The sequence below is a fragment of the Carlito syrichta genome, unplaced genomic scaffold, assembly GCF_000164805.1.
Source record: "Carlito syrichta isolate Samal-C Ts95f unplaced genomic scaffold, Tarsius_syrichta-2.0.1 Scaffold306948, whole genome shotgun sequence".
NCBI lineage: Eukaryota > Metazoa > Chordata > Mammalia > Primates > Tarsiidae > Carlito > Carlito syrichta.
Genome location: NW_007251044.1, coordinates 63,111 through 72,878, shown reverse-complemented (window position 1 = coordinate 72,878; position 9,768 = coordinate 63,111). Strand labels below are relative to the sequence as shown.

The following is a 9,768-nucleotide window of genomic DNA, read 5'->3' as shown; positions in this document are numbered from 1 at the left end:
GGAGTGCAGTGGCCGCTCCCGGCCACCGCCGCCTCGACCTGCTGGGCTCCGGCGATCCTTCCGCCTCAGCCTTCCAAGTAGCTGGAACTACAGGCGCGCGCTACCACGCCCGGCTAATTTTTGATTTATTGTAGAGATGAGGTCTCGCCAAGTTGCCCAGGCGGGTCTCGAACCCGCGGGCTCAGGCCATCCACTCACCTCAGCCTCCCAAAGTGCTGGATTATAGGCTGAGCCACCGAGCCTGGCTTACGTCTCGTTTTTAAAAATATATTTGCTGAGCCCAGGTTTGTAATTTAACTTATTTAAAACTAACAAGCAGTGCGCCAAGATCAGAAAGCGTCTAACTCCCAAAAGGGGCAAACGTGCTTTAAATCATCCAGTTGCGAAAAGCAGCCAGAGCCGGGAGACTCGCGCCCATTAATTAAGTGCTTGACCGAGGGCCAGAGTCGCGCCGGCCGGCGGAAGCCACGAAGCGCGGGGCTGGAAGGCTCGGGGCTGGCCTCGCCGCCCTCCTTCCATCACCCCGATCCCTGGGCCCTGAGCTCTTCCGCAGAAGCCCAGTCGGTCTACCCAGTGGAGTCAACTTCCGGCAAGCCTGCCGCTTCCGTGCGGGGCAGCCGCTCCGGCAGGTCCTCAGCGGACCGGAAGTCCGTCAACGTTCGCTCCCCGCCCCTCTCCGGAAGTGACGCACGGGCGGGGTTGCCGGAAGAAGTGGCGAAGTTACTTTTGAGGGGACTCGAGTAGCGGCGGTGTGTCAGGGGCTCCAGAGGAGGAGGACGAGAAGCAGAGCGAGGGGACGGAGGCAGGTGCACCCCAGAGCCGGGGGCCGCGGGAGGACCCGCACGCGGGGCTTCTCGGCGTTCCCCGCGCTGCTGTGCCCGGCCCTCTTCTCTCCTTCCCTTCCCTCCTCTCCGTAACTCGCGCTTCCCTCGGCTGTTTCCAGGGCAACGGGAGTAGAAGACCCGACGAGAGGCTGTCCTCGAGACCCCCACGCGCAGCCATGAGCCCCGCCCCCCACTGGTGCTCGGAGAGGGGCGGGACCTGGAGCGAGGTGTGGGGGCGGGGCGTGGCGGGAGGGGGCGGGGCGCGGCGCGACGGGCAGGGATGGGGCGGCACCCGGGGGGCGAGATGGTGGGGGTGAGGCTTGGAGGAGGGGCGCGGATGCGGCGGGGCAGGGTGTTGGGGGCCCCCTAAAGGGGGGTGGCGGGGGCAGGACCTGGAGGGGATGAGGTGGGTCCTGGGGGGAAGATATGTGGGCGGAGCATAGTCGGAGGAGGTGGGGTCAGAATGGGAAGCAGGGGTGTGTCCTCAGCAGAGAGGAGGAGGAGTCTCAGTAAGAGTAGGTGGGGTGAAACTTGATCGGAGGAAGGATGCGAGGGCAGGGGTCAGGTCTGGAGAGAGCAGGGGGAGGGGCCTGGAGGGGCGGGGCCTGGAGCAGGGGCGGGGCTTAAGGCAAGTCGCAGGCTGGGCTGGAACAGAAGGGGGCGTGCCCTGTTAGAAGGGTGGGATAGGTTTGTAGGCCGGCAGGGACCAGGGTTGTGGGGGGAGTGTGACCTCTGTGTCATAGCAAGAGTCTGGGAGAGATGGACGAAGGAGGGGCACCCCTGTCAGGACCTGCACCTGGCTGGACCCAGCCCTTCCTAGCCCCACGAGGCCCTCAGCCCCCCCGTATTCTGCAGGCTGCTCCGTGACCCCCACCATGTCCTCCCCCACCACGAGTTCTCTGGACACCCCCCCGCCTGGTGAGTGACCCTCTTCCCCTCCCAGCCCTTATCACACGGCGGCAGGAGAAGCTCACGGCCTCTCTCTTGGTTTCCTCCCTCCCCAGGAAATGGCCCCCCTCAGCCCGGCACCCCCTCTTCTTCACCCACTGTAAAAGAGGAGGGTCCTGAGTCGTGGCCCAGGGGTCCTGACCCGGATGAGACCGGCTCAGCCAGCGGCGTGGGTGAGGCAAGGCCCAGGGAAAGGGGCCTGGGAGTTGCTGGGAGCTTAGGGAGCGGCTCAGAAGGGAGAAAGAAAGGGAGATGGGGAGAGGGGAGGCTCCTGTGGCTCGCAGATTTTTTTCCCTTTCTCCTTGACATCTCATCCTTCGCTCGCCATCCTGTGGCTCTCCGGCTCTCCGCCTCAGGATCTCCTGCGCGCCTGTCCCTCTGGCTGCTGTTTCTCCTCGTGGCTTGCTCTCACGGCCTGTCTCCCCACCCCAGTCATCCCGGACCCCGAGGAGGAGCCGGAGCGCAAGCGGAAGAAGGGCCCGGCTCCGAAGATGCTGGGCCATGAGCTTTGCCGCGTGTGCGGGGACACGGCCTCTGGCTTCCACTACAACGTGCTCAGCTGCGAAGGCTGCAAGGGCTTCTTCCGGCGCAGCGTGGTCCGCGGCGGGGCCGGGCGCTACGCCTGCCGGGGCAGCGGAACCTGCCAGATGGACGCCTTCATGCGGCGCAAGTGTCAGCAGTGCCGGCTGCGCAAGTGCAAGGAGGCCGGGATGAGGGAGCAGTGTGAGTGCGGTGGGGGGGTGGTGTCGCCAGCCCCCGCCCGCCTGGCCCGGGTCTCTGCTGAGGCCTGTGTCCCCCACAGGCGTCCTCTCCGAAGAACAGATCCGGAAGAAGAAGATTCAGAAGCAGCAGCAGCAGACACAGTCGCCCGGTGGGCCGGCAGGCGGCAGCAGCTCAGCCTCTGGGCCCGGGGCGTCCCCCGGAGGACCCGAGGCCTGCGGCCAGGGCCCGGGGGACGGCGAGAGCATCCAGTTGACCGCTGCTCAAGAACTCATGATCCAGCAGTTGGTGGCGGCCCAGCTGCAGTGCAACAAGCGCTCCTTCTCTGACCAGCCCAAAGTCACGGTACTGCGCCTTCCACGGCCTGGAGGGTGCCCCTTGCCAGTGGGGGAGCTGGCTGGGCCTGGCAGGGTGTGAGAAGAGGGTTCCTGGGGTGTGGTCCTTGCCCCAAGGCGTCCCCCACACACAAAGGCTGAGTCCCGGGTGTGACCCCGGTCTCCTGTGTCCCAGCCCTGGCCCCTGGGCGCAGACCCCCAGTCCCGAGATGCCCGCCAGCAGCGCTTCGCCCACTTCACAGAGCTGGCCATCATTTCAGTCCAGGAGATTGTGGACTTCGCCAAGCAGGTGCCTGGCTTCCTGCAGCTGGGCCGCGAGGACCAGATCGCCCTCCTGAAGGCGTCCACCATCGAGGTAACAGCCAGGCTGCCCATCCTTGGCAAGGCCCTGCCCTTCTGCCCACAAGGAGCCTCAGAGCTAGCTCCAGGACAGATGCTGGGAGTGGAATGACGAGTAGGAGCAGTCCTTGCCCTCGCGGGAGTGACACTCCACAGGGGAATGGCCAAATGCTAAACACCATGGTTGTAGCCCCCTGTGAGCCTTCGAGAAAAAGGAAAGAGAGGCTGAGGCTGAGAATAACCGAGGATGGGGCTGGAGGGACCACTGTAGAGAAGAGGTGCCAAAAAACTTTTGGAGGTGCTGGCCTTTGAACCAAAACAAAGGTAACGAATAAGTATTGAGTGCCAGGCTCCATTCCAATTGCTGGCATATGGAAGAGAACGAAGCAGATGAAAGTCCCTACATCAGAGCCTTGCACCCACCTGGGGTGGGAGGGGGTGCAGCATGTGCTGAAGCCTGGAGCCGGGAAGGAGCTTGGAGTGTCCGACCTGCTGATGGGGTGGCTGAGAGACAGAGCGCGGGGTGAGGGATGATCCTGGCAAGACAGGACCCCCATTTGGGCCAGGAGGGGAGAGACTAGCAGCTCAAGGGTTACAGGCCTCCCTCGACTTCCCCCTGCCACCCTCAGATCATGCTGCTGGAGACGGCCAGACGCTACAACCATGAGACAGAGTGTATCACCTTCCTGAAGGACTTCACCTACAGCAAGGATGACTTCTACCGTGCGGGTAAGGCCAAGGGCGGGCTTGCAGGGAGGGTCGGCTCCCCTGCTGGCTGGGAGACTTCAGGCCAACTGGGCCTCTGTTTCTGTATCTCTGAAGTAACAATGAGGGCTGAGCCATCCTGAGCACACATGTCAGGCATGGTGGTGGTACCTGTGGTCCCAGGAGTCTGAGGCAGGAGGATTGCTTGAGCCTGGGAGTGAGTTCATGAACAGTCTGGGCAACACAGCGAGACCTCACCTCTACAAAAAATAACCAAATCAGCCTGGCGTGGTGGTGTGCACCTGCAGTCGCAGCTACTCAGGAGGCTGAAGCAGGAGGATTGCTTGAACCAGGGAGTTTGAGTCTGTGGCGACCCATGATCATTCCACTGCACTCCAGCCTGGGTGACAGAGCAAGATGCCATCTCTAGAAACAAAAACACATTTCCAGGGCACCAGCTCTGTATAGTGGGATGCAGTGGTGCTTGAGACAGAGGAGGCTGTGCTGTTGCATCAGGCGTCTTGGTGGGACTTAGGAATCAATTCCAATTAGGAACCCAACCCTTCTGTCCCAAAACCTGGCCTCACCCGAGGGTGATAGACTGAATCCCAGTCCACTGAGAAGGCTGCAGCCTCCTCATAGGGCAGCACTGGTTCCTGGCCTCCGGGATTGCTTACCCGGGATGTCACCTCAGCAGGTGGGCTTCTGAACAAGGGCAGCTGAGCTGAGGTCTAGGCAGTAAGAGGCGCCACCTACCAAAAGGGGCCAGGGAGTGGCACTGCCTGTTGCTGTAGAACATGCGCGAAGGCCTCGCCGCTCCCTCATCCTCTGGGCTTTCTTAGTAAGTGCCACCCTCTCCCTGGGGACCTCTGCATTTCCGGACATCTGCTCCTAACCCCACCTTCTCTCCTTCCTCTGACTCTGACCTGTCTCCACCCAAGACAGTCCCAGTCGTGTGAGCTTAGCAGGACTTGGAGGAGAAGTGTTACCGGCAGGGCCTGCCTGGGCATGAGCAAAGGCCCTGAGGTGGGGACGGCCGGGCAGTTCTGAGGAGCCACCCGAAGGCCCTGCAGCTGCACACAGGGAGATGGGGCTGGGGAAGAGATCGGAATCCCACCTCTTCCCACCCCTCCTCTGCACTTCTCCAGCCTGGGCTTCAGTCATTTCTTCCTGGAATGTTGCAGGGACTCCTACTGGGCTCCCTACCTCTACCCCTGCCCGATGTGTCTGTCCACAAAAGGGGCCTGTCAGCATCCAAGTCAGCTCATGCCCCTCCTCTGCTCAGAACCCTGCATGCTCCTGACTCACTGGGAGGAGTCAGTGTCTGTGGCCCACCATGCCCTTCGGGATCTGGCCTCGTTCTGCCTCAGCCCCCCATCACTATCCTCCAGCCTCCTGGCTCTCACTCGGACCCACCATGCATGCTCCTGCCTGGGGCATTTGTACAAGCTCTGCCCTCTGTCCAGAACTCGGGCAACCAAAAACTGGACAGCCCTGAAAGTCTCGTGGCCCGGGTAGCCCTCTGCCCCGACCCCCAGCCATGGAAACAGCCGCCTGGTCACCCTACTGGGAATACTCAGAGCCTGGTGACTCCATCCCTCACCTCCTTCAGGCCGGCCGTTGACCAAATGTCACCCTCCAGCGAGGCCTTCCCTGCCCACCTTGTGTGAAGTGTAGCCACGATTCTCAGCGATCCTGACTGCCCTTCCCAGCCCTGTCCTGTCCTGGAACTCCCCACCATCTGACAGGCCGGGTGTCTTACTGATGTGTCTGTCACCTGCCCCCAGATCACTGAATATAAACTCTGGGAGACCGAGGACTTTGTCATGTGAACAGCTCTACCCTGGGGCCTGGCATGGACGTCTGATGAATTGACTGCATGAATGAGTCAGGCTTGGGAATGAGTTTGGGCTTTTCCAGAACACTGGAAGCCACCACAGGGACTGACACGATGTGACTTAGGTTTTTTATTTGTTTTGAGTTGGGGTCTCACTGTGCTGCCCAGGCTGGAATGCAGTGGCAAGACCATGGCCCATGGCAGCCTTGATCTCCTGGGCTCAGGTGATCCTCCTGCCTCAGCCTCCTGAGTAGCTGGGACTACAGGTGCACACCACTTCACCCAGCTAATTAAAAAAAAAAATTTGTAGAGATGTGGTCTTGCCATGTTGCCCAGGCTGGTCTTGTACAACTGGGTTCAAGCCATCCTCCCACCTTAATCTCTCAAGCTGCTGGGATTACAGGCGTGAGCCACAGCACTTGGCCTGACAGGTTTTATAAACTTGGCTCTGCCTTTCACAAGGGGACCAGGAAAGATCCCAGGACACCAGGGGATGCTGCAGTCACTCCCCAGGCTCCCTGGAAGTGGGGGTGGTGACAGAATAATAGAAAATACTGGGAAATGTTTGCTCTCATCATTCACTCCTTCATTTAGGCAAGATTCGTGGCACACCTGCCATGTGCCAGCGCTCTTGTAACCGCGGGGACACGGGGGCAGAACGGCAGGACTGCTGTTTCCTCGCCCACTGCATGAGTGGTGCCAGGGCATGGGGGGAGTCCCAGCTGAGGCTCTTTCCCCGCCCCGCCTCAGGCCTGCAGGTGGAGTTCATCAACCCCATCTTCGAGTTCTCGCGGGCCATGCGGCGGTTGGGCCTGGACGACGCCGAGTATGCCCTGCTCATTGCCATCAACATCTTCTCGGCGGATCGGCCCAACGTGCAGGAGCCCGGCCGTGTGGAGGCCCTGCAGCAGCCCTATGTGGAGGCCCTGCTGTCCTATACGCGCATCAAGAGGCCACAGGTACAGGGGCCACCCAGGACCCACGGCCCCAGTGCAGGCCCTGGCCCCTGGGGCATGCGGACTCGGGGCAGCTCTGCCTCCCGCCGCTGTCCTGGCACGGAGGAGCCAGACCCACTCTGGGACCGGGCGAGCCCCACACTGGCTCTCTCTGCTGGGCTGGGCTGGCCTAGCCAGGAGCCCCACGCCCACCTACCCCTCCCCTCGCCACAGGACCAGCTGCGCTTCCCACGCATGCTCATGAAGCTTGTGAGCCTGCGTACGCTGAGCTCCGTGCACTCGGAGCAGGTCTTCGCCCTACGGCTCCAGGACAAGAAGTTGCCGCCTCTGCTCTCTGAGATCTGGGACGTCCATGAGTGAGGGGCCAGCCACCCAGCCCTGCAGCCTTGCCTGATCACTCTCCAGCACACAGACCCTGCCACCTCTTCCTCTTCCTGGGGTGGGAGGGACCCGGCTGGGGCTGTGGCATGGAGCCCCGGCTGGCCCCCAGCCCTCCAGATGAGTGCCGGTCAGGGTCCAGGAGTCTCCCTCCCAGCCCACCGAGTCTTCCAGAAGGGGTGGAAGGGTCACAGGTTCCAACCTCTGGCCGCTCCCAGCTGCCCTCCCCGCCAGCTTCCACCTCAAGCCCTCCTAGTGGTGCACCTTGAACAGAGGAGGGGAGGGCCCGTGGCTCTCCCCCACAGCCAGAGAGACTATAGGCCCCCCCCCGCTCCTTTTATTTAATAAACACTAAAAACAAAAACAAAAATAAAATATGAATACAAGCCAGCCCTGAGCTGGAGTTTGAGAAATGGAGAGGGATGGGCTTCCGGGGTCTTCACTGAGACCACGGCCCTGAAGCCAACTCTGCAGGCTGGACCTGGGGTCTCCCCAGGCTGGTAGGGGGTGACCCAGACAGTTGCCGGGCAAAGTCATGTGCGCTGGCTGCTGTGGGAGTCCAGGCAGGTGCCTGACAGTCTCAACGTCACCTCCCTGTGCAAGGTGCATTATAACCCACTCTTGAAGGATAAATAGGATTTAAGTGGATGAAGGGACCTGGACTTTTGTGCAGTCAACAAGTGTTGGCCAGTCTAGAGACAGACGTCATTCACCCAGCAAGTGTTGATGGAGCAGATACTGTATGTCAAACAGTTTTAGGTGCTGGAAGCATCAGTGAACAGATAAGGACCCTCCTACCAAACAGTGGGGGGATGGATGGGGACAGAACGGAAGGGAAGAGGGGATTTCATGGGGCAGCACAGGGCAGGGAAGGAGCCAGAGGAATTCAGGCAAGGTGTCACGAAAGAGGCGATGTCCGCGCTGAGACCTAAAACATAAGAAGGGGGAGCTGGGCCTTCAAGTGGAGAGAACACCACGTGCAAAGTCCGAAAGAGACTCCAGCGAGTTCCGAGTAAGGGCAAGTCATGGAGTTCTTCCAATTCCTTCTTGCCCCTGCCAGGTCCTCAAGGGGTACCGATGTGATTTTTTGGGACGCTCCTGGTCGAGAGTGAAGGGAGCTCGCATGGAGGGATGGGCTGAGTCTGAAAGGTACACTTACTTGGCGCGGGGGATAAGTGACAGCGGAAATGAGAAAAGTTACAAACGATCACCGTATCCCAAGAAGTGTAGTGGGCGCCCCGTTGGTGTCCGCAACGTGTGCCGAGTCGCGTTTACAGATGGGGAAACTGAGGCTGGGAGACAGGAGAACAGGCCAGAGCCCAACCCCGGATCGACAGGGAGGGCGGGTCAGTCCGCGGAGGCATTGTTGGGCAGCGTCCAGACTTTCCTCCCGATGCTGTCTCCGGCTAGGGAGGGGAGCCGGGCGGAGGATGCGCGCGCAGCGCGCTCGGTGGAGGGAGGGGGAGGGCGCTGCGCGCGCAGACAACACGGGGCCGTGACCGCTGCGGCGAGGAGGCGTGGTTTTGTTCCTTACGTCACGAGGAGGCGGGGTTAGCAATCTGTCAGGAAGGGGGTCGAGGCTAGTTCCCCGCTGAGAGGAGGGGCGGGGCCCAGTTGAACAAGTGGGGCGTGGTTATTGCCCGTCGGGGCGTGGCCTCGCCGCACGCGGGCGGGAAGGGGCGTGGCCCGGCGGCTCTGGGCTTGCGCGCGCCGGCGTCAGGGGTCACGGCGGCGTAGGCTGTGGCGGGAAACGCTGTTTGAAGCGCGTGAGTACAGGAAGAAGGGGCACCAGGGGGACTCCACCTGGAAGGGAAGGAGGCTTGAGGGCCCGGGCTCCGTAGGCTTGAGAGAGGGTTGTGAGGGGCCGCGTGGGATGTGGCGGCGGGAGGGATCCCCTCGGCCCGGGGGCAAGCAGAGCGGGGCAGAGGCCAGGGGTCTCCGGGGCGCGTACGCGGCGACGCGCGGGAACACGGCGGGGCGGGGCCGGGAGGCGGGGGGCTGCCTGGTGCACGTGCGGGCGAGGCTCACCCTGGACTCGGTAGGTGCGTGCCGTGCCGGGCGCTGCTCTAGGTGGGGGAACTGCCGCGGGAACGAGTCAGAGAGGGTCCCCGCCTCGAGGCAAGACGGACGGTAAACAGGGCACCTCATAAAGCCGTGCTTGTAGGCTTGAGGAAAACCAGACGCGGACGTGTCATGACCCACGGGGCCGTCTGCTTCGTTAGCCAGAGTGGCCGGGAATCGGCCTCTCCAGGGAAGGGACATTCGAGATGAGACGTCAGCCCTGAAAGGAAAGATCCGGGCAGAGGGACCCTCGAGTGCAAAGGCCCTGAGGTCGGGAGGAAAGAGAAGTACAGATGACGTCAGAGGGGTGTGATGGGGGAATCCTTGGCGTGGGCTTTGGCCTTTATTCTGGGTTCAGCGGGGAACCATGGAAGGGTCTGGGCATGAGAACAACGAGATCTGCCCTGTGTTTTGAAAACCTCACTGGTCGCTGCGTGGAAATCGGATTGTCGTGGGAGGGGTGTGGGCAGTGGGTGGCTCCCCCCGCCTTCGTGCCGTGCAGGTGGGGGGAGACGGCTCTGGTTGTTTTTGGGAGTGGAGCCATTAGCACTGGCCTTGAGGGTGAGAAGAGGAGACCAGGATGACTCCTGGGTGTGTTTTTTTTGTTTGTTTTTTGTTTTGTTTTGTTTTGTTTGAGTTGGAGTCTCACTCTGTCGCCCAGACTG

The 9,768-nt window shown here is 61.6% G+C and overlaps 2 protein-coding genes across 3 annotated transcripts in view; both read left to right on the top strand.

The window, feature by feature from the left end:
- The first annotated feature begins 698 nt into the window (after positions 1–698).
- NR1H2 (nuclear receptor subfamily 1 group H member 2) lies at positions 699–7,408 on the top strand. The gene is made up of 9 exons (XM_008063579.2): positions 699–1,051; positions 1,680–1,742; positions 1,829–1,937; positions 2,176–2,495; positions 2,575–2,837; positions 3,003–3,182; positions 3,796–3,895; positions 6,459–6,667; positions 6,878–7,408. The coding sequence occupies exons 2-9, from the start codon at positions 1,700–1,702 to the stop codon at positions 7,022–7,024; spliced, it is 1,371 nt and encodes a 456-aa protein (XP_008061770.1). The 5' UTR covers positions 699–1,051; positions 1,680–1,699; the 3' UTR covers positions 7,025–7,408.
- Positions 7,409–8,740: 1,332 nt separating this feature from the next.
- Positions 8,741–9,768, top strand: part of POLD1 (DNA polymerase delta 1, catalytic subunit) — a 26,438-nt gene continuing 25,410 nt past the window's right edge. For both annotated transcript variants that reach the window (XM_008063578.2, XM_021715273.1), the window contains exon 1: positions 8,741–8,808. The gene's annotated coding sequence lies outside the window, so the exon portion shown is untranslated. The remainder of the gene's footprint in view (positions 8,809–9,768) is intronic.

Excerpts from the sequence above, each read along its gene's own strand:
- NR1H2 (XM_008063579.2), top strand. The coding sequence starts at position 1,700 with ATGTCCTCCCCCACCACGAGTTCTCTGGACACCCCCCCGCCTG. Across the intron at positions 3,183-3,795 it reads TGAAGGCGTCCACCATCGAG|ATCATGCTGCTGGAGACGGC; the intron begins GTAACAGCCAGG and ends TGCCACCCTCAG. Across the intron at positions 3,896-6,458 it reads GGATGACTTCTACCGTGCGG|GCCTGCAGGTGGAGTTCATC; the intron begins GTAAGGCCAAGG and ends GCCCCGCCTCAG.